Source organism: Vulpes lagopus, chromosome 19 (assembly GCF_018345385.1).
Source record: "Vulpes lagopus strain Blue_001 chromosome 19, ASM1834538v1, whole genome shotgun sequence".
NCBI lineage: Eukaryota > Metazoa > Chordata > Mammalia > Carnivora > Canidae > Vulpes > Vulpes lagopus.
In genome coordinates, this window is record NC_054842.1 from 28,369,182 (window position 1) to 28,393,952 (window position 24,771).

General features: G+C 36.8%; 1 protein-coding gene across 1 annotated transcript in view; it reads left to right on the top strand.

Moving 5' to 3' along the window:
- Positions 1-18,102, top strand: part of COL6A5 (collagen type VI alpha 5 chain) — a 131,356-nt gene extending 113,254 nt beyond the window's left edge. Inside the window, 4 exon segments of the mRNA XM_041733569.1 lie at positions 6,201-6,890; positions 8,474-8,570; positions 9,302-9,546; positions 17,287-18,102. Coding sequence (XP_041589503.1) covers positions 6,201-6,890; positions 8,474-8,570; positions 9,302-9,546; positions 17,287-17,306 — 1,052 coding nt within the window. The 3' untranslated portion in view covers positions 17,307-18,102.
- Positions 18,103-24,771: the final 6,669 nt, after the last annotated feature.

A 24,771-nucleotide genomic window follows, 5' to 3' on the forward strand; every position in this document is an offset into this window, starting at 1 on the left:
GCAGAGCCAGGATTCATACCCATGCCCACTAACTTTTAACCATGTGTGCCATGTGGCTTGGTGATGGCTTTGTCTGCATTTACAGATAAGGAAATAAATCCAATTGCCAAATTTGAGAATAAGTTCGATCACATCATCATTTGGGAAAATTATCTTAAAATAATTTTTGTGCCATTTTATTTTTTATTTTTTTAAAGATTTTATTTATTCATGAGAGACACACACACAGAGAGAGGGTGAGAGAGAGAGAGAGAGAGAGAGAGAGGCAGAGACACAGGCAGAGGGAGGAGCAGGCTCCTCCCAACGTGGGACTCGATCCTGGGTCTCCAGGACCACGCCCTGGGCTGAAGGTAGCGCTAAACCGCTGAGCCACTGGGGCTGCCCCCATTTTATTTTTAAAACATAATTTCATTAAAAATAATTCCTGGTTATAAAGTCATCCAGAGGCCATAATGCCAGAATAAATTTGCTTTATAAACTGCTTATAAATTCACCTAGAGTCCAGAGCACAGAATAATACCATAAACACCAAAAATGCTAGATCTGGGTAGTTTGGGTCTAAATAATTCCTAAGGCATGCATTGCTTTTTCTCAGTATGCTGGTACATTCTGCAGACTTGTTTCAGAGTGTGAAGTTGACTGCATGAGTGAATCTGTCAGACTAAGTGCCACCTAGAAAGGTGGAGGTCAAGAAAGATATTTATTCTGTCTTTGGGGGAAAAGGATGAAATCTATTTTAAGACAGTCACTTCTACTTGTTCAGGTAAATGTGGGAAAGAGGATCACATACAATAAACCAAGGGAATTTTAAATGTATCTATATTTCCCTTTGGCATAAAATCAATGATATACAGTCACACACACTCTTGCACCTCCCTTCCTTGCTGCTCCGGCTTAGAACTTGGCCACTGACCTAAGCAAACAGGAGGGAAGACAGGCCTAAGATGGCATTGTTAAATGGAGAGGTACATAAATCATTGCCAACTCCTCTGTAGTTAAACATTCACAAACAGCAGAATGAGCCTTCTCATTTCTGAGAACATGCATACATATGTGCATGTGCAAGTTGTCTTCCACTAATACCAGTTGATTATGCATTTTTTCTTATGGAAATTCTGATTTACGAAATATAGTAACATGGGCAGGATTTTCAGGTCTTTGCAACTTTTCTATTTGTTTATTTCCCTCTAAAAATTATATTTGTGGAGTACTTAGGATATGTTAGGCACTGTGCAAACTTAATTTAACTCTCTAAAAAACTTTATAAGATTATAGTTTATTATTGCTATTTTTTACATAATGAAACTGAGGTATGGAGGGACTCAGTCACAGAGGTAACAAACAGCAGAAACAGGACTCAAACCACAGGTTTCTGCTCATAACCACTGCCCTATAATGCCTAGGGAAGAAAAAATTGAAAATTTTATTTAATTCATATAGTTACCTACTTTTGGAAGAAAACTTCCTCTAGTGGTTTCACTTAGAAGGAATAGCAGTTGACCTAGAACCTCATTTTTCATATCAGCTCTCAGGGCTTTTGGCGAAGTGGTTAAAATGTCTGCTCTACCCTCATATTTGATGACCATTTCTTCTGAAGGATTTATGTGAGTGGAGCTTAAATCCTGCCTCTACCACTTAGAAGCTGGTCATTTCTTGGCCAAATAATTTACTCTCTCCAAGCTTCTGCTTGCTCATCTGTAAAAGGGGAATGATGGTAACTGCACCCTCATGGTGCATGAGAGAAGACATGCATAGAGCTGAGCATAAGACCTGAAGTGAACTGAATGCTCAGTCAAATACTCAGTATAAAAGCAGGAAAGAAAACATTGCCAACCTCATGGGAAGTCTTCTAAAACAATGTTAACTTAAAAAATATCGCTGAAGTTCATGTGGACAGAAATATACATGTAAGGTAGCCTCAGTTATACATGTGACTTGCCTGTGAAGAACACATGGCTAATTTTGGCCTCTGGAGAAACTCCAGATCAGATCACTGGATAATTCATGCATATCTTGAGGTTTCCCACAAATGCCATGAAAGACAGCATAGCTACTTCACAGCATACTTAATCCCAGTCCAAATGGCTCGTGTCCCGTAAATTCTCCCTTCTCTCTAAATTCCCTTTCCACTTCTGCTTCTTCCTAAAGTTACTGGAGCACACATGGTATTGTGGCTTAAATGTCAGCCAAAGTTAGGCTAATCTCTGGGGCCACTTCCTTAGAAATCTAGCTGGATCCCTCATTCCTTCCAAGCCTCCTCCATAATAAAGTGAGCCAGCCCTTCCTCCTCTGCCACTCTGAGGAAATTCTTCCATAGACTTGAAGACGGGAATTTGGCTCCATGACATTTCCAGAAAATACACAGTATTGCTATGAGCTATGGATATATTGTATCCACACTCCTGCCAGGTTTTCTTGAGAGAAAATAGTTTTGAAGGCCCACTCTCCCTAAGTAAGATGAATTTAGACTCAAAGTAGAATAATCATACTTTATGTTTGGCTGTTTTAGAGTTTTTGAAACATAAGCATCTACATTTAGCTTCTTGATTCTCATGCTGATCCTGCAAGTAGGAAGAGAGCCTATTTTTTACAGATTTTTGTGAGTGAAAATATACCTCCTTAGAAAATAATTCTGCTGGGTACTTTGGAAAAGGATTGATGTTTTGCTCAACTATAAAGAGAAAATTGGGGAAAAGCAGTAATCTTTTTGATATGGGCATGTATGAACAAATATTTCACTAACATAGGTCAACCATCCTCTTCTATCAGAACATTTATGAAATACTTTTCCTCATGCTTTAACAAATTATGTTGATTGGTGAGTGCACATGCATGTGAGGAAATGCCCTGAAACTAAGGGAAGAACCATCAGAAAAGATTACAGAATAGTGCCAGTTGCTCCTAGCGGTCCAGGAACAATGCCTTTTCCTGCCAGCAAGCCTGGAAAAACTCATAACTTATAGAATATTGGGGAGAAAACCTAGGAAGGTCTTGTCTCAGTAGTGGGGAATAATTAGCCTCAAATTAAGCACTGCTCTGAACTCACCAAATTATAATAGCACAAACCAAAAGGATCAAATAGTTTGCATGTAACATGAATATCTGTAGGAATAGAAAAATATTCCACATCCAAAAAGGAAAATTTCAAAATATCTGGCACAAAAAGAAACATGAAAACATGACCATAATCAAGAGCATAATAATTCTAAAACAAACCAAAAGTGACACAGATGTTAGAATTAACAAAGATATTAAAATAGCTAATATAACTATATTTCATATGTGAAAAAGTAGAGACATGGAAGATACAAAAAAAAAGATTCAAATAGAATTTGTAGAGATAAAAGTTGTAATGTCTAGGATGAAAAATATACTTGATGGGGTTAATAACAAATTAGATTTGATAAAAGAAAACATCAGTGAACTTGAAGATGTAGCAATGGAATTACCCAAAATAAAACTCAGAGAGAAAAAAGATTTTTTAAAAATGAGAAGAGCATCAGAGTTTCAATATCCTTTCTCAATACTTGGTAGGAAATCAGCAGAAAGACAGTAGTCTTGAGTGATACTAGCAACTAATCTCACCTAATGGATATTTATAGAACACACACAACAGTAGAATATATATTCTTTTCAACACACATGCAATACTTACCAAGATAGACTTGTTGTGGGCCATAAAGCAATTCTCAAAATTTTAAGAGATTGAAGTCATACCAACTGTATTCTCTAACTAAAACAGAATTAAAATTTTAAAATAAGTAGCAGAAAGATCTTCAAAAAATCCCTAAGTATTTGGAAACTAAATAAAGTGCTTCTAAATAATTCACAAAGAAATCCAAAGGAAAATTAGAACATATTTTGAAATGAATGAAAATAAAATCATAATATACCAGAATTTCTGAGATTCCACTAATGCAGTAAGTACTTAGAAGGCATTAAATACCTGTGTTGGTAAAAAAAAAAAAAAAAAAAGAGTTTTCAAATCAATGACTTCAACTTTCATCTTAAGAAATCAGAAGAGAAAAAAAAAAAGAAAAGAAATCAGAAGAAGAGGGATCCCTGGGTGGCGCAGCGGTTTGGCGCCTGCCTTTGACCCAGGGCGCGATCCTGGAGACCAGGGATCGAATCCCACGTCAGGCTCCCGGTGCATGGAGCCTGCTTCTCCCTCTGCCTAAGTCTCTGCCTCTCTCTCTCTCTCTGTGACTATCATAAATAAATTTAAAAAAAAAAGAAAAAGAAAAAGAAATCAGAAGAAGAACCCATAGTAAGCAGCGAAAGAAAGGAAGTAATAAAATTAAAATAGAACTCAATGAAATAGGAAAGAGAAAATTAGTAAAACCAAAAGCTGTTTCTTTGAGAATATCAAAAAATTAATAAACCTATAGTCTAGCTCACCAGGAAAAAAAGAAGAAGAGAATACTAATATCTGGAATGAAAAAGGAAATACATTCCACTGATAATAAAAAGATAATCATAGAATATGATAAATAACTTTTGCCTGTAAGTTAGCTCAGGTAAAATAGATAAATTTCTTGCAAATCACAAATTACCAGACTTCATTCAAGAAGTAATTTAAATAGCCCTAAACCTATTAAAGAAATTGATTTTGTAGTTTAAACTTTCCCATACAGAAAACTCCAAGCCAAAATGACTTCACTGGTCAATTCAACAAAACATCTAAGGAAGAAATAATGCCAATTCTAAACAAACATGAAGAAAACTAAAGAGGAAGGAATTCTTTTTAGCTCATTCTTTAAGGTCAGATTACCATGATAGCAAAATTGGACAAAGACTAAATGAAAATGAAACTACACACCAAAATTCCTCATAAACATAGCTGCAAAAATTCTAAACAAAATTTTAAGTAAATTAAATCCAATAATATTAGCTTGATTGTCATAATTATTACACACGGTGTAGTGATATCAAAACACTACATTGTACACCTTACAATTTTTATATAATTTTTATTCATCAAAATATCTAATGATAGATAAAAAAAGATAATGTGAAGTTTACCCTAGAAATTCAGTTACTTAAGCTACAAACATCTAATAGCTCATTTGCCCTGTTAATAACATTCTCCATGGTATTGTTTTTGACATTCTATTTCTATTATTAAGCTTTTATGGCATTAATGCAGGTTAATTGAATCATTTGTGAGGATTGTTGTGAGGAGTAAATAAAGTAATATAAAGCATTAATAATGGGGTTGAGCACAAATGGGTATCAATAAATTTTTGCCAGTTAGAAACCAACTTCTTGCTTGATTAGGTTTATAGACACACTTGTTTCATAGAAAAAAGAACATTGGCCACCTACTTCCTATCTTTCTGAGCTGGCATTTCCTCTTGTGCCTTCACTGACCAGTCAGCACCCACATCATTGTGGACATGGTTTTATGATCCCTGAGCCTTAGAGCAAATACTTGAAGTGATGATCTATAGCAAGATATTACATTAGCATCAGAATGTAAATCAAGGCACTATTTCCTTCATTGAAAAAGTTTTGCTACAAAAAAAAATAGTCAACTGAATTAAATTGTGTGCTTAGTAATGTAAAAGACTTACAACATGATGCAAGCTCCTTATTTTGTCTTGGCTGATAAACTGTTTGCAAACTGCACTTTAAATACTAACATCTTAGAGTATTTAAGGCCTCACACAGAGTTTGGTTTCTACAATCAAAATTTATACTTGCTCTCATAACATCACACTTTAGTACATATTTTGAACATGTGTATAAAGCTATATATGTTTGTGACACCAATAAATATGACTGACATATATACTTTTCTCTTAGGGTCACTGCAAAATAAATAGTTAGATATCATGTAAATGTGTACTTCAAATTTTGTGATCATGTGGAGTACACTAAAAATAGTTATATATTTCTCATCTTACATATGAAAATAGTAGAGGATCTATCAACCCTTGGACAAGGATCTGAGATAGGCTAGCAAATACATTTCTTTTCACATGACAACACCTGTCGAATGCCAGTGGTTTCCTATGCAGTGTGTGGAGACATATTTGGAGAATGCATCTGAGAACAAGTACTATAATTGATTTATGATGTCTGCCGTGGGTTTGGGAATAAACCATGGCAAATCACATGATGTGTATTGGTCATCCTTGGCTAGGAGTTCCAAGTTTAGTCTTCTACTAAAAAGAGTGACTTGAGCTATTCTATTGCAGGACTTGAAAACCATGGCAGAAAAGAAGAACCAGGTGTTATTAATATACCTGGAGATACCTCTCTTCAAGAATATTACATGGATGTGGCTTTCCTCATAGATGCTTCCCAAAGAATAGGAAATGATGAGTTTAGGGAAGTGAAAGCTTTTCTTATCTCAGTGCTTGATTACTTTCACATTGCCCCAGACCCACTGACCTCCATGTTAGGAGACAGAGTGGCAGTTCTGAGCTATTCTCCTCCAGGCTATATGCCGAACAGTGAAGAATGCCCTGTCTACCTGGAATTTGATTTGATTACTTACAACAGCATATACCAAATGAAACATCATCTCCAAGACTCTTTTCAACAGCTCAATGGAGATGTTTTTATTGGCCATGCCCTGCAGTGGACAATTGACAATGTCTTTGTAGGAACTCCCAACCTGAGGAAAAACAAAGTTATCTTTGTTATATCTGCTGGTGAAACCAATCCCTTAGACAAGGAAGTCTTAAGAAATGTAGCTCTGAGAGCCAAGTGTCAGGGCTATATTATATTTGTGTTTTCCTTTGGTCCTATACACAATGACAAGGAATTAGAAGAATTAGCCAGCCACCCACTGGATCATCACTTAGTCCAGCTTGGCCGAACCCACAAGCCAGATTTGAACTATATCACCAAGTTTGTCAAGCCATTTGTTCATTTAATCAGACGTAAGTCATTAAAACTTTTCTCTTCTATTGCTTTTGCAATAGATTTAATGTCTCTGTGTACAATCCACCAGCTGACTTAGTAATAACTCCTTACTTCAGTGGAGAGTAGTAAAGTCTCAGGTGTCAAAAAAAGGCAGTGAGAAAACCAGAGAAAAATATCAGGTCTTATTGACCTTGAACTTTACTACTGCACTATCAAGATATTTGCCAGAAAACCCCCATATAGGTAAAAAGTATTTTTTAACCCTAATCTGTTTACTATGACCTTGATACCATGTAACAAATTCTTTAAATAGATTATATCATTGAATCATCAGTATAGCCCTCAAAGAAAAGTACTAATATCTCCATTTTACAAGTAAGAAAACTAAGGCTCAGAGACATTAAATAAATTGTTCAAGGGGATCTCTGGGTGGCTCAGCAGTTTAGCACCTGCCTTTGGCCCAGGGCATGATCCTGGAGTCCTGGGATCGAGTCCTGTATCAGGCTCCTGTCATGGAGTCTGCTTCTCCCTCCTCCTGTGTATCTGCCTCTCTCTCTCTCCCTCTCTCCCCGCTCCCCCTCTATCATAAATAAATAAATAAATAAATAAATAAATAAATAAATAAATCTTTAAAAAATAAATTGTTCAAAAGCTTATAGTTTAATAGTTTGCAAATTCTAGACTCAGCTGTATGCATTCTGACCCCAGAGCTGTGCTCCTGTTCTTTAAACTATATTTCAATTCCTATACTCTTAAGGAAGGATACTGCTGTAATCAGTAATATCCTACTACCAATACCCTCTATCTACTCCAAGGACTTCTGTTTTCTCTTTTATTGTAAATTACCTTTGGTTATGGCTTTAATTCTTTTGAGCCATGGACATGAATCTCTTCTAGAGCCTCTATCCCAGATAACTAGCTCAGGCATAGCCAAGTAGGGTTCTAAGGGTGTCTTTTTATGGTGGAGCTTTGATAATGACTGCTGCAGCCTCTGTCCATGTGTTACAATTTTAGACATGGGTATAGTAGTATACCCAAGAGCTTTTAGCATCAAGCAAATCCTGGCCTGTGCTGGGATTAAAAATGAGGCAGAGGCCACATTGAATAGTTATCTGCAGCTCCTGCAAGTTTATCAGAGAATAGCAGAGATGCAGATTTGCTGCCTCTCAAAAGCCCCAGGTTTGTAACCCTCAGGAATCTTGGAATTCAGGATTCATATACAGTAGCAGGCTTGTCACTTGCCTTCTTCCAACCCTAAGATAAATAAGTCAGACAATTTCAGTAGCTCAGTGTGTCTTCTGGAAAGATTTTCCTTTTAGAGGGAGAGAAACAGATGTCAGAAGGGATTGAGAGATGTCCTTGAATTGTATCACAAGCCCGTGACATACAGAGCTTGACAATTTTAGGCTCAATCACTGCTATATCTCACTGACTTTGCCAATGAGGTATTGCAATGTCAGAGGGTGCCTACTTTGTTGAATGCCTTATAAAATTAATTTGTTCTTAAAAACACTTCCAACCACAGGAAAAGATGGACTGACTTTGGGCGATAGAATATAAAATGGTAAATTTTAGATTAACCAGCCCACTCTTTCTCCAGGTGCCATCAACAAATATCCCCCTGCAGATCTGAGACCCAAGTGTGTTAACATCACCTCTCCCAACCCAGAGAACGTTGGCTCAGGAAACACTGTAGTGTGAGTTGACAAATTCACAGTTTGGGTAATACTACAGCTGGAAGCAGTCCTTCCAAAAATAATTTGAAATGAATGGCGCTTTAGTTTTCAGGATGCAAGTTTGGTTGGGATATAGGGTATGTGTTTGTGTGTCTGTTAAATACTCTTGGTTTGTGAGGACTGCACAGATCTGGAATTAATAGCAGATAGAATAAAACCCATATTAGAAAGAGCCATGTTTCCATTTCTGTTGCTTTTATGAAAAAAAAAGAGAGACTCCTATTAATACCTAATATAACACCACTAATATTGGGTACTGCCATAACAGAAAGCTTACAACATCAAATGTTAGATATGACAATTTTACACCAGAAGAAAAACAGAAAGAAAAAATGCAAAAGCAGCAAAAATATTTGCCATTTGAAAAACAGAACTCATATGAAGACTGATAGGAAGGATTCTTTTATGTTTGATTTTGCAAAGTACAGCCATAAGTACACAATAAAAATTCAGTGCTGAACATAATATTGCTTCGGAGTCCTAAACCACTGATACAATGCTATGATTTCTCTTTGGAATGTTAAAAAGTTGCCCGAGTCAGATTTAATCTACAAACTACATTTGGACTGTTCCAATCACATGCATAAAGTTGATTGCTATTCTATATCTGCTATTCTATATCCTGTGTTTACATTTAATTCTGCAAGGGGCTTGGCTAACATATTTTTCATCTCTTTTCTCTGTCACCTCAGCCTTATTCCTGAGGTGTATAAAATAGAGACAGGAAACAGTGAGCTGTTTGGTGAATTTGGTTCCCAGGAGCATCATTCCTTTGTATTAGGGAACAATCCTAGTAATGGTTCTGAGACCGCTATTGATTTGATCCAGAAGTTATACATGCTCTTTTCAACTGGAGAACTGGTGATGAACGATAAGGAAGAGGCACATTCAGAAGAAATGCCAGCTCTAGCAGATGGTAAACAACAAGATAAAAAAGGTAACCTTGGGTACAATAGAACTGAAGCCCCTGAAGTACCTTTGTTTGGATTTTTCCCCTGGTGGAAGATGAGCAAGGATGAACAAGGAGAACTCACTGGGACAGGTAGAAATGACAAGATAGAGAAACTTAGGGCTGCAGGAGGTTCCCAAAATGAGGAGGCAAACAATATATAACTCTAGAAAGGCAAAAAAGGGAGTCAATGGTGTTGACAAAACCAGAACCGGAAATAGTTGTAAATACTCAATGTGGGGTCAGGGAATGGAAACAGGAGAGGGATGAGAACAAGGACCACACAGGTCCTGAGTAAGCAAGCAGAGCCCCAGATATCTTGTGCAAAATGTGAGTGAGGAGTTATGCAACAAGCCTCCAGGGTTTGAAGGTCTACCTTCTCCCTTAGCAACCCTGGCTTGCCTGCTCTGAGATGTGAGCTTCTAGCTGGTGCCTGTGGTTTTGAGATTTCTTTGGAGGCTGAGGGCAGCTTCTTAGGCTATGTGAGGAGATGGTTCAGGACCTACAGCTAAGGGGAAAAATGGAAGATGGAGAATGAAACTATAGTAGGCACCAGAGCAACTATTCATAATTTTTGCTGTGTACAAAACTATATGGTAAATTATTTTAAAATTAATATTCTTGGGGTCTACTAAAGCTGCAAGTAAGCATACACTTTAACTAGCAAATTAACTCTAATGTATATGCCCAACAGAAAAATATATATTCACCAAAAGTCATGTACTAGAATGTTCATAATGGCACTATTTTTAGTAGCCCTGAAGTAGAAACAAAAATGCCCAGTAGCAGGTATGATAAATAAATTTAGGTATGATTATATAATGAAATACCATATATGCATGCAGCATATATGTACAATACTATATAAATATGTAGTATGTATCAGTACTTCATATGTACACCAAACAATATTAGATATGAGTATAAGTATAGATATAGCTAATATACAGACACTGAACAAAATCAGAAAAATGATGGAAAATAGGAGAGATGAAGATAGAGAAAATATAGAAAAATATAGAGAGGGAAGAGAAGTGTAAGAAAAGGAAAATCAAATATAAATACAATGAAGTACCTGGTTCCAATCAAGATGGACTAAGCCTACTTTAGCCTCAAGATGGACTAAGACCATACTGTCTCTCTTGCACTGATCACAACTGAAAACTGTGGAGAAGACAAAAAAAAGGCAATTCCCCAAAGAGCTCTGAAAAGTAACAAAAAGTAGATATATTGTGAAGTTTCCCATTTCCTTTTCTGTTTTCTTTTGTAGCTTTGTCCTGAGGGCAGACCTCAGTCCTGGAGTTGTTTGATGGCAGTGGGGCAGGAAGATAAAATTCAGTGGAAACCTCATATTTCTGGGCAGAAGAACTAGGAAAAGGAGCTCCTGTTTGTCAGAGGTGGTGGTAGAAATGCCCATTTTTCCCTCTCTTTCCTCTCCTGTTTTTTTTTTTTTTAAGATTTCATTTATTTATTTGACAGAGAAAGTACACAAGCAGGAGGAGAGGCAGAGGGAAAGGAAGAAGCAGGGTCCCTGCTGAGCAGGGAGCCCAATGTGGGGCTTAATCCTAGAACCCCAAGATAATGACCTGAGCCAAAGATAGAGGCTTAACCAATTGAACCACCCAGGTGCCTCTCTTCTCACTGTTTTGCGCACTGTTTTGCTCTGAAGGTGGGCACAGTTTGCATCTGAGTGGAAGGCTAGCTAACTAAAATTAAAGAAAAACTCTGTTTTTCTGGCCAGAGGAACTAGAAAGAGAGGCCCTGCTTGCCAGCATGTAGGGGTAGCCCCAGAGGAAGAGAACTGGAGCAGGGGATCCTCTAATTCTAATTATGGGAGCTGCATCAGCCTTGGACTCTCAACCATGGACAAAAAAATTCCCAAACTAGCAGAAAATATAACTCTACAGATTTTAAAACCCCACTCAAGACACATCATTAACAGCTGAAAACAAAAGATAAAAATTTTGAAGCAGTTAGAGAAAAATCTGCATATTACAAAAGAAAAGAACAAATCTTCAAATGATGGTAAATTTCTCATCAGAAACCATGGAAGTTAAAAATAAATATAAACAAACAAACAAACCTTGGAAGCTGAAAGACAGTGAAACATTTTTTTTCTTTCACATACCAGAATCAAAGAACTTAGAACACAAAATTTTATATCCAATGTGCATAGCCCTCTGGAATGAAAACAAAAGAAAGATATTTCCAGATAAAGGAAAACTAAGAGGATTTGTTGCTAACAGGCATGGGCTAAAGGAAAGCAGTGGTGGGAGAACCAGGGAGTTGGGGTGAGGCCAAATGACTGAGGACCAGACAGATGGCTGAGGGAACCTCAAAGGGAAATCAAGAAGGGGATTCAAAAGGGAGGGTGGTTGAGTAAAACAAAGTGGCAGGTACCAGCTGCAGCTCACCCATGTACAGAGCCATACTGTCTGTAAGGTAATTTCATGTACATGATCCCATTTCATGTACATGATCCCATTGAGTTCCCTCCAAAACCCTGTGTAGGAGACAGGAATTAATACCCTTCTATTTGGATGGAGAAACGGAAGCTCAAATAGGTTTAGTGCCTTCCTGAAACTTGGCAACTCCTAATTCAGTGTGCTTCCCCAATATTGGAGGAAGGAAATAGATCCGAGATAGAAAAGGGTGGGTGTTAGGAGGGGATATCCTAGTCATCTCAAGCTGCCATAACAAATGCCATAGATTGAAGGGCTTAAAGACAGTAATTTATTTTCTCATGGTTCTGGAGGCTGAGAAGTCCAAGATCAAGGGACCAACAAATTTGGTTTCTAATGAGAGCTCTCTTTCTGGCTTGCAGACAGCCACCTTCTTGCTCTGTTTTCACATAGTGGAGACAGTCCTGGTGTCCCTTCCTCTTCTAAGGGCATTACTTTTTATCAGATTATATCTCCATCCCTTAAGGCATATGAAATTGGGGAGACACAATGCAATCCATTTCAGGCGATAGAATTAACAACATACATGGGAAAGAACCCTATAAATCAGTATTGATCAAGCTTGTCTATGCATTATAATGACCTGGGTATTTGTTGATGATTCCACAGTCCAACCCACACTCCACATCCCTTAAGTCATATTCTCTGTCAGGGAGACATAGGCATTCATTGTTTTTGAAACCCCAGAGCAATTCCAATGTGCATACAAGTTTGAAAAACACTGCTATAAATTTCAATTGAATTAGTCCTGTTAGGTATTTCAAGGTGAGGTTGCTGCTGAAAATGATAAGGTTGGTAACTCAAAAAAGATTACCAAGTGAGCATTACTGAGAACTCTCTTGATTGTTATTATTCTTCATAATTTCTTTCCTCCAGAAGTTTTCACCATTTTTCTACTTAATTGTATATCCTACATCTAGAAGTTGGTCATGTCCTTACTCATTGCCTTCTGAGAGTTCTAGACAGCAACTTAATTTGGTGATATTTGGCCAGCTCTGTTCCATGAAGTCAGTCTGAGTCTCTTCAAGAAATGTCAGTTTGGCCTCTTTCTTGGAATCATGGGGGATTAGAATTTGAAACTAGAATGACTTTAGAAACCACTGAGGTGTCCTGTATCTTTTTACAGATAAGAAGCCGTAGACATCTAAGTGTCTTACTAAAGAGTATTCACAGTATCTAGTTCAGTACCATATTGTCACAAAGATTTATATTGTATTATGTTTCTAGAACACAAATTCAATTTAAAGTTAATCTATGAAAAAAGACAAATCTTTATCTGAAAAAAAATCTTTATCTGGTTTGTTGAAAGGCTGGAGATAATACATATGAAGGTCAAATGCACACCTTGTTTGGCACATAATCAGCTAGTATTATGTTACATGAATGATCTAAGTCTGGTAATATATTTGACAATTAAAAATAAAAATCCATTGTGAAGAATGATCAGCCATTACATACTTATCTTTGCTGTGCTTATCTTGTTTTTTCAAAGAGAATGGGTTTTTCTTTTCACCTCATTTTTCTAATGTTTTGATTGTATCCATCTACTTAACATATAGATTATTTTGCTCATTATAATGTACATTTGCAAGGTTTTAATCTGGAGTTTTAAAAAGCATAAGTGTATTCCTTTTCCCATTATGCCAATTTAGGGCTTATTTCTTAGTCTTTATTTTTCTAACATCAAGTTCAGTATTTCTCAAAGTGTGGTCCCTGGACCATCAACATCAGCATCATTTAGGAAGTCACTGGAAATGCAGATCCTTGAATCCTGCCAAAGACTTGCTGAATCAGAAACTCTGGGGTTGGGGTCCTCCAGATGATTCTGATGCAGGCTAGAGTTTGAGAACCACTGACCTAGTGTTACAAATATTGAGCCTAAATTAGTCTCCTTTAGTAGAAGTCCTTGGGGCAGCCTGGGTAGCTCAGCGGCTTAGCATTGCCTTCAGCCCAGGGCCTGATCCTGGAGACCCGGGATCAAGTCCCATGTCAGGCTCCCTGCATGGAGCCTGCTTCTCCCTCTGCCTGTTTCTCTTTCTCTCTCTCTGTCTTTCATGAATAAATAAATAAAATCTTTTTTTTAAAGAAGTCCTTTCACTAAATATTAATAGGTAATCGGGAGAAAAAATTTTTCCTGTAAAACACTGATAAATAGGCATGATTTTTGCAGGACTTCTCAATGACTTTATTGGGCTAAAGTTTATTGTGATTCTGAGAGAGGGGCTATGGTCAAACCACTATGACCACAGAACCATTGTATCAGGGGGCATCTTTTTGGGCTCGTGTTCTATAGAAACCACTTTGGGAAATAGTAGTTGAAAGACTGAATCCAAGGATCACTGGGTGAGGACATGGATTTGGCTCCGATTTGTGCAGTTACTGGTCATGTGATCTTAGGCACATTACTTTGCTTTTCTGAGCTTCCATTTCTCTAGCTGTAAAATGGGCATAATAGTAGAGCCTACATTGTAGGGTAATGTGATCACTGAATATAAAGTGCTTCAAACAGCACGCACTTTGCATTGAGTGAAAACTTAATACATGTTAGCTATTATTTAAAATTATGATGATGGTGATGGTGATGATGATGGTTATGATGACAAAATGGCATTAGAGCCATGGTGGAAAGAATGCCAGACTGGGAATGAGGAGATCTAGATGCTAATTTTGGTTCTGTCACTAACTAGCTTTGTGATCTCAAATAGTCACCTGATTGCCTTGGTCTTCAATTTTCTTGTTTGTGTAATGAAGAGCTTGGGCAAGGCCAGTGTTTTTCATACTAAGGGACACACAAAGACTTCCTAGTGCATAGATTTCTAAAAACTAAATCTAAATTTCTAAAAACTAAAATCTAAAAACATTCTAGAGAATGTCTCTATCTGAGGAATCATGGAGGGTCTCCTTTTCAGCATCCTCTTTTACAAAAGCCCCCCACTTCATGCAAAAAAAAAAGGACAAACCTCTCAGCCATCCTTTTTTAAAAGATTTTATTTTTAAGTAATCTTTACAACCAACATGGGGCTCAAACTCACAACCCCAAGATCAAGAGTTGCATCTTCTTCCAACTGAGCCAGCTAAGTTTCCCTTTCTCAGCCATTCTAAATCTGATTATGTGCTTTACCCAAATGTAAACCCTCCCAGGAAGGCACAGGAAAGGGAGTTGGGAGCATGTTGTCAAACAAGGAGTCATTTTAAATACTGGATCTGTAGGTCTCCTTTAAGCCCGGTAAGGCTTCAGGTTTTTCCCATCCTGTACATGTTTCTGTTAAGAAAGAAATATATTGTTAGAAATGTATTTTAATTCATGTTTGGATGATCTGAATTCAGGTATACTATAGAGTGAGGATGGTAGGAGTTATGATAAGTTTCATTTAGTAATCTGGCCTGTTCCATTTCCTGACTCTTCACAAAAGATACATCTTTTTAAAGTGAAAAATCCTTGAGAACAAAGCAAAGAGCCTATAAGTGAAGTACCAATGGAGAGCGAGCATTGTTTCATTAGGTCAAAAAAAAAAACATAGCGAAAGCCTTAACCATTTACCTATCTTAGAGTGGAATCATAAGACATCATCACAGAGACCCTCAGTAACATACTTACTTCAGTTGGAAGACCAGATCTTCCAAATGAAAGAGGTGTTGATTGGTTTTACTTTAAGGACTAGTTTCACCAGTTAGGCTATATGGGATATGTCCCATTAAGTGAATAAGCTAAGTTGGAGTTTAAAAATTCTGAAGAAAAAATATGTAAAACACATTATTATTTTATAAAAAAAGTTTAGTAATAGCATACTTGTGAAGTGTGCTTTATTTAGCAATATTAAAAACTTTCCAGTCATATTTTAGTTTCCTAGGTTAAACACCATACTTCTAAGTGAAAGAGTAACTGGTATTATTAATAGCCATTCAATAAGTTTGTGAAGTGTTTTCAGGTACATTTCCCAGAAGTGAGGAATTGTCATCCAATCACTGGGTAACATAATCTTTTGTAAATAAAAGCTTTTGAAAGATTAGTGGGCAGTTTTTGGCACATAACTCAGAATTCAAAGAATTGTTTGGTTTGCCTTCAAAACCCATCAACAATATTTATCAGTGCTTAAATCTATAACAATAAATATTAATAGAATTAATATTAAACTCTGTCTCATGCTAACAATAAATTGTAATAGTAAGTAAAAACAACAGGGATAAACTACCCATCTCAAGAAGAAATGCATTTCCAATAAAACTTTTACTTTTTGTTTTGAAAGAATAACCAAAATGTATATAATATAAATAATAACATATAAAATGTATATGCTCTTCTGATAAATTGTAATGGTAATCCATCAGAAAAAAAATGTTAACACATAGGAGGTTATAGCCTTGGGAAATAAGAAGACATGCATTAAAATATATTTTTTGCTGTGGAGGATTATAATTAAGCAAACAAAAGATTTTAAAGCATTTAAATATATTACAGTTAAATGAAATTCTATGGGGAAGTGGAATGGAAGTACATGTTTAAGGAGAAAAATGAACACTACAAAACATCTGACTTTGAACCATGAGCATATTTACATATACTTTAAATAGAAAATAGTGCTGTCAAATCACTGTGCTATTTAGATTCTATTAGGTAAATTTTTAAAAATGTGACAGCTCTATTTCTAAATGTGAGCTTTTAAAATATGTCACAAATTACATCCTTTTCAAATACTTAAACTCATTATGAAAAAATAATTAGATGTTAACTTTAAAATATGCAAGGCAAGAGTACATGATTGTTTTCCTTTGAGATGGGTATGTAACAAATGTCTGAAGACAAGCCACTTCAGTGGCCGGACAGCAGTCCTCCTAAGAATAGTAGGTGCTGATGCTATAAGCAAAAGTTCACACAAGGGTGGTTAGGGATGAAAGGGGATAAAGAATAGGAGGGGAAGGAATGTTGTCCTAGAAATTAATGCTAAAAATGAAGATTAAAAGGATTCTAAGCAGAGTCCTAGCTCTGCACATTCCTTCTAGTTCAAATCAACGACACTGAATGTACTAAGTGTGGAATTTCAGATGATGAATGTACCAACATTTCCCCAGGAAGAAGCGTATCTGTAGTTCTACTTATATGTTGCTCATTTGTATCTATTATCACATCACCCTTTTATTTTGACTATTGAAAATGCCAAAACTATGTGTGTTCATTTCATATGTGGCAAAGAGGAGTCAAGTCTAGAGGGAACATTTTAAACAAATCCAGTGACATTAAGAACATTAATATTTTTATGTTTTGCAGATGGTGAGGACACAAGATGATCATAGCAAAAAAAAGGAAGATCGCTCTGTTGGCAATGTGTGACTCCATGTGGTTCTAGCCAGAAACTATAAATCATCTGTTAGAAGTAGAGTGGTGAGGGGCAGAAATTTTTTCATGAAACCAATTGGCTAGTAATGTGCTAAATTTGTGCTGTTTCAAGTCTGAAAGGGAGACTTTTGAGTGAAGATACCAACAAGCAGAACTGAGAAACTAGGAATGATTTCATTTCTTCCGAGAATTGGGAAAAATGACCAGGAAAAGTTAACTGAATTTTTTTCTTGACAGCTCTGTACAGTTCAGGCAGCAATTCTGATGATATATCTGCTTAGAGAATATTTTTATCATAATTTTCATCACATCTACATCTCAAATTGGGCAGTTGAAACAAAAGCAGTCAGAGAATTTCCTAGGAAAGTCTCCTATCTCTTCATAGAATGAGAAACTCATGTTCATCTCTTCAATTCTGCTACAACCCTCTTGGTGGATCCAGCCCTGAGTGCCCTGTGAAATCCACCTGGCAAGCTGCTACCAGAATGCTTGCTGTTTACCAGAACACTTGGAAAATAATGGAATTCGTGAGAAAGAAAAAAGTGAGATGAGGCTAATTTTATGAATGGCTGTTTTGTGCTGTGATCATTTGTTTTACATTTTAGCATGCTTTGCTTTATATGTACTTGATTTTTGCTGGGGAAAAGAATTATGGAAAAACATGAATATTCTATTTGACCAGAGCTGTTCTTGGGAATTACAATGGAACAAGAGACAAGTTCTAAAATAAAAGCAAGTCTGACTGGAGGCTTATTCTGTTCATTTTTATTTACGTGTAGTCTAACCCAGGCCCATGAAACATCAGTATAGGATTAACAATATTTGGAAAATATATACATATAGTATAAAATAAGCCAATAGTGAATTCATTTTTTAAATCTTTCAATTTGGTTAAGGCAACTAATAATTGTCAAGTGAGTATATTCTGCATATTTTTTAAAGTGACTATGGTAATAGGATAATACTACTGGCTGTTTTGTACTTTTCCCATATAATTTTCCTTACCATTATTCTTTTTGTTTGAATAATTTAAAAATAACCCAATAAATTAAAGCTAGGCTGTCAAAATTTTTAAAGTACCCACATATTGCTCTCTGGGAAGTTCTAAAGCAGATTCTACTCTTTAATAAAGTTCTGTTTTTCCCTAAGAATCCTGATATGTGCACATGTGTATAAATGTATAGGTATAAGGAATACATCAGATCCCTAAATATGAAGATAATATGGGTTATCAAGAATGTGAAGCCAGAGGAACTCACAGTCTGCTTATGGGAGTGTAGATTGTTCCACCTTTCAACAGCATGTTAGCAATACCTAGTTAGGTTGATGATGCACATATTCTACAAACTAGCTGTGCCATTACTAGATCTATATGCCATAAAAGCTCTCACACATGTACACAACAAATTGAGTGAAAACATGTTCACCACAACATTGTGCGTTTCAGTGAAGAGTTGAAACCAACTGAAATGTCCTAAATGTGGTACATTGTACACTAGAGCTGCAACTATTAACAGTGGGCAAATAAGGAAGAAATATTGAAACTAAAGAAGTTGGAGAAGGATACATTTTGAGATCATTTATACAACGTTTTAAAACCTGAGAAGCAATATTACCCACTGTTTATGAATGCCCACAACTTTAGTAAAAGCACTTATAACACCACCTATATAACACCAAATTCAAGACTGGTTATCTTTCAGTGGGGAGGGGTAAATCAGGAGTCCAATTCAAGTAAATCCTTATGCTATATCCAACATTGTGTTAAGAATTGTGAGGTATTTAAAAATATGAATAATTGTCCTTGGTCTTGATGAACTTGCATTAAGTCAAAGTCCCTAGAGTTAGGTAACATCCTAAAAAAATGGTTCTCCTTGAGCACAAACACCAGGGAAACTTGTCCCCATCACTGGTATGCTGCATAAGTTTGATTAATATGTAAGCACAGTTTATATTATCACTGAGTGTACATCTACTTTTTATGTGAATCTTGTGTCTGAGTGGTCACATGGGGTGACAGCATAAGTTGATGCACAACAGAAGTGAGAGGGGTGATGGGAAGTGACATCATTTCACTGGAGGAACAATTACACTGTAAATATAAGGAGCTTTTAAAGAAACATGTTATGTATTTTGGATATTCCAGCACAAAATATAGTACTTGAATGTGTGCTGTGGGAAAAAATAGCCAATCTATCTGAATATGGAGTGACCTATAAACAAAATTTCATGTACTCCAAACGGAGCTATGGTTTATGGAGAAAGTACATACTTTCCTAGAGCTTCTGTACAGAAACAACCCATAGCTGAGCACTGCAGCCTTATATGACATGAACAATGCCCTGCACAACAGCTGGTCAGAATTACAGATGACTAAGAATCCTGTGGTATCTCTGAACAACTACATTTAACATCTTGAATCTGATTCCTAAATCTTTTATCTGAGTGAGCAGTGGGGTTGAGAATTTGAATGATCATGGCTGAAAATTTGTGTAGCTCTTACAGGACTCCATAAATGGAAACATCTTTCCATTTTTGACCCAAACTCTGGAATTTACTTTGACTAAACATCTTCTCCAGCCCTCCATCATCCACCTTAACAACTCCAGAATATCTCACCTCATTGCACGTTATGCACATTATGGTAGTAGGTATTCAATAACTATTTTTCTTTTTTCAGGGAAGGGATGAATGAATAAGCCCTATCTTGCTGTTCCTGGCTAATATCCTGTTGGCCTCCCTCACTTCTTCTTCCAAGTTTAGACTTCTCAAATTGAATTTGGATTGTGTGTTGAGAAAAATTCCCATCACAGCTAGGAGTTGTCCTCTCCACAATTGCTGCTGATAAGAAGCTCTCAGTCCCTATGATGAGAACAACAGCTGTGTAGGGGCCTGGCTCACAGGATGCCTGTTTAAAGTTTCTTACAAGAGTATATACAACTCCAGGATGGCGAGGTATCATGAGAATAGATTAGTGAATAGGTTAGTAAACAGCATAAATCATCCTTTATCCTCTCAGTTTCTAGCACTTCTACAAACTAAAAAAGTTTTTTTCCTAGTATTACATAAACTTATCTACAAGAGCCCTGTGTTTCATGTTTTGGGGGGCCACAATCTTAACTACTCAAGGCATAGCTAGCTGATGGACCATGAACCAGCAACATCATCTGGGAACCTATTAGAAATGGAGAATTCCTGGGTTCCTCCTCAAGTCAATTGAGTCAGAAGCTAAATGTCAAATGAGTCAGAAGCTAAATCTCCAGGTGATTCATATGCACATCTAAGTTCAAGAAGTACTGGCTTAGAACTCACTTGCTTGAAGCTTTGCAAACCAGTAGATGCATTTTGCAGACTTGCAGCTCAGCTGGGTATCATATATGCCATCTACCACATAGCATGCCTTATGCCAGAGATGGAGAATATAAAGATAAATAAAAGGCAACATATGCCTTGAGCCCATGGTCTGCTAGCTGGAAAGACTGACCCAGAAAAAAATCATTTCAATGTAATGTAGTCATGCTAATGTGAAGGTATGTAGAGAGCACTGCGATATGGAGGATTCTTTAAACCAGACTGGGAACCCAGAGAAGGTTACTTCAAGAAGTTCTTTGATCTGAATGAGAATAATTACATACAGTTTATTCAAGCAAAAACTAGGTAAGTAATCCAGCAAAAAGCAATGGTCTCTCCCAACCCTTTGTTCTTAAAATAGGTTTTTGTTTAAACCATAAACTCCATTGTCTTCATGGGGGAAGGGATTGACTGTATGGATTTGGTATTGCTAACCTGAGTCTAGGAGTGACGGGAGATGGGTGTAGAGAAGCTGGTACAGGCCAACCAGAGAGGAGCTTGTATGCCATGTTAGAGTTTAGATTCTACTCAGAGGCCCCTGAGGTGTGTAGTTAGACTTTATTCCAGCTGGCAACAGCTGCAGAGGGAGGAAGTGATTAAAAGGAAATAGAACCAGTCACAGGATAATCAGTTTTCTAGGGAAAATGGACCAGCGTGCTCAGGCTAGAGATGTGTGGACATAAAATGGAATTATCTAAAAGGTACAATGGGGATGCCTGGGTGGCTCAGTGGTTGAGTGTCTGCCTTTAGCTTAGGTCATGATCCTGGGGTCCTGGGATTGAGTCCCACATCAGGCTCCCTACAGGGAGCTTGCTTCTCCCTCTGCCTATGTCTCTGCCTCTCTCTCCATGTCTCTCATGAATAAGTAAATACAATCTTAAAAAAAAAAAAAAGGTACAATGACTGGGACATGAAAATCCATTAGTTCAGACAAAATAAGGGAGAGAACTGGATATCTAAGCCATTGGTTCTCAAATTTGAGTATGCATGAGAATCCCCTGAAGGACTCCACCCCCAGAGTTTCTTTCAGCAGCCCTGGGCTGAGGCCCAAGAATGTGCATTTCTTTTTTTTTATTTTAAAATTTTTAACTCAATTTGCCAACATATAGTATAACATCCAGTGCTCATTCCATCAAGTGCCCTCCTCAGTGCCCTTCATCCAGTTACCCCTTCCCTCCACCCACCTCCCCTTCCTCAACCCTTTGTTTCCCAGAGTTAGGAATCTCTCATGGTTTATCTCCCTCTCTAATTTTTCCCACTCAGTCCTCCTCCTTTCCCTTATAATCCCTTTCATTATTTCTTATATTCCCCTTATGAGTGAAGGAGAATGTGCATTTCTAACAAGTTTTCAGCTGGTCTTGACACTGTTCATCCTGGGGCCACACTTCAGGAACCACTGCTATAGTGTAGTTCAACGGTTCTCTCTTTTTTTTCTTCCAAATTTTTATTTAAATCCTACTCAGTTAATAGAAAGTGTATTGGTTTAAGGATAGAATTTAGCGATTCATCACTTACGTATAACACCCAATGTTCATCACAACAAATGCCCTCTTTAATACTCATCTTCCATCTAGCCTACCTCCACCCACCTCATTCATCGACTTTCAGTTTGTTTCTATTCTTAAGGGTCTCTTATGGTTTGCCTCCCTCCTCTCCTTCTCTCTTTTTTTCCCCTTCCCACATGTTCATCTGTTTTGTTTCCTAAATTCCACACATAAGTGAAAACATATAGTATTTGTCTTTCACTTACTGACTTATTTCACTTAGTATAATACCTTCTAGTTCTATCCGTGTTGGGCAAGATTTCATTCTTTTTGATGGCTAAGTGATATTCCATTGTGTATATATGGCACATCATCTTTATCCATTCATCAGTTGATGGACATTTGGGCTCTTTCCAAAATTTGGCTATTTTTTATAATGATGCTATAAACATCAAGGTGCATGTTCCCCTTTGAATCTGTGTTTTTGTATCCTTTGAGTAAATATCTGGTAGCACAATTGCTGAGTTGTAGGATTATTCTATTTTTAGCTTTTTGAGGAACCCTCCATACTGTTTTGCAGAGTGGCTGCACGAATTTGCATTCCCACCAACAGTGTGGGAGGGTTCCCCTTTCTCCACATCCTCACCAACACCTGTTGTTTCCTGTGTTGTTAATTTAAGCCATTCTGACAAGTATGAGGTGGTATCTCATCGTAGTTTTGATTAGTATTTCTCTAATGGTGAGTAACGTTGAGCATCTTTTCATATGTCTATCAGCCATCTGCATGTCTTCTTTGGAAAGATGTCTATTCATGCCTTTTGCCCATTTCTGGGTTATTTGCGGGTTTTTTTGGATGTTGAATTTGATAAGTTCTTTATAGATTTTGGATACTAAGTTTTTATCAGATATGTCATTTGAAGATATCTTCTCCCATTCTGCAGGCTGCTTTTAGTTTTGTTGATTATTTCTTTCACTGTGCAGAAGGTTTTAATCTTGATGAAGTCCCAATAGTTCACTTTTGCTTTTGTTTCCTTTGCCTCCAGAGATGTTTCTGGTAAGTTGCTATGGCTGAAGTCAAAGAGGTTTCTACCTGTGTCTCCTCTAGGATTTTGGCAGTTTCCCATTTCACATTTAGGTCTTTCATCCATTTTGATTTTACTTTTGTGTATGATATAAGAAAGTGGTCCAGTTTCATTCTTCTGCATGTTGCTGTCCAGTTTTCCTAACATCATTTTTGAAGAACTGTCTTTTTTTTGCATTGGATATTCTTTCCAGCTTTGTTGAAGATTAGTTGAACATATAGTTGTGGGTCCATTTCTGGGTTACTATTCTGTTGATCTATGTGTCTGTTTTTGTGCCAACACTATGCTGTCTTGACGACTGATGTTTTGTAATATAGATTGAAGTCCTAAATCATGATGCCTCCAGCTTTGCTTTTTGCTTTTCTTTTTCAGGATTGCTTTGGCTATTTGGGATCTTTTGTGGTTCCATAAAAATTTTAAGATTGTTTGTTCTAGCTCTGTGAAAAATGCTGGGAGTATTTTGATAGAGATTACGTTAATTGTGTAGACTTCTTTGGGGAGCATAGCAAACATTTAACGATGTTTGTTCTTCCAGTCCATGAGCATGGAATATTTTCCCATTCCTTGTGTCCTCCTCAATTTCTTTCATAAATGTTCTATAGTTTAAGAGTACAGATATTTTATCTTTTTTGGTTAGATTTTTTCCTAGGTATCTTATGGCTTCTGGTGCAATTGTAAATGGAATCGATTACTTGATTTCTTTTCCTGATCCATTATTGGTGTATAGTAATACAACATATTTCTGTACATTGATTTTACATCCTGCCATTTTGCTGAATTCATGTATTAGTTTCAGCAATTTCTTGGTAGGGTCTTTCAGGTTTTTTGCATAGAGTATCATGTCATCCGTGAAGAGTGACAGTTTGACTTCTTCCTTGCTTGTATGGATGCCTTTTATTTCTTTTTATTGTCTGATGCTGAGGCTATGACTTCTAGTAGTATGTTAAATAGTACTGTTGAGAGTGGACATCCCTGCCTTGTTCCTGACTATAGAAAAAACGCTCTCAGTTTTCCCCTATTGAGGATGATGTTAGCTATGGGTCTCTCATATATGGTTTTTATGATATTGAGGTATGATCCATCTACCTACATTGTTTAGGATTTTTATCAATAATGGATGCTGTGCTTTGTCAAATTCTTTTTCTGAATCTATTGAGAGGATCATATGGTTCTTATCCTTTCTTTTATTAATGTGATTAATTGATTCAGTTCCTTATTAACTTGATTGACTTGCAAATATTGAGCCACCCCTGCAACCCAGGAATAAATCCCACCTGATCATGGTGAATAATTCTTTTAATGTACTCTTGGATTCAATTTGCTAGTATTTTGTTGAGGATTTTTGCATCCATGTCCATCAGGGATATTGGCCTGTAATTCTTTTTAGTGAGGTCTTTGTCTGGTTTTGGAATCAAGGTAATGCTGGCCTCATAGAATGAGTATGGAAGCTTTCTTTCCATTTCTGTTTTTTAGAACAGTTTGGGAAGAATAGTTATAAA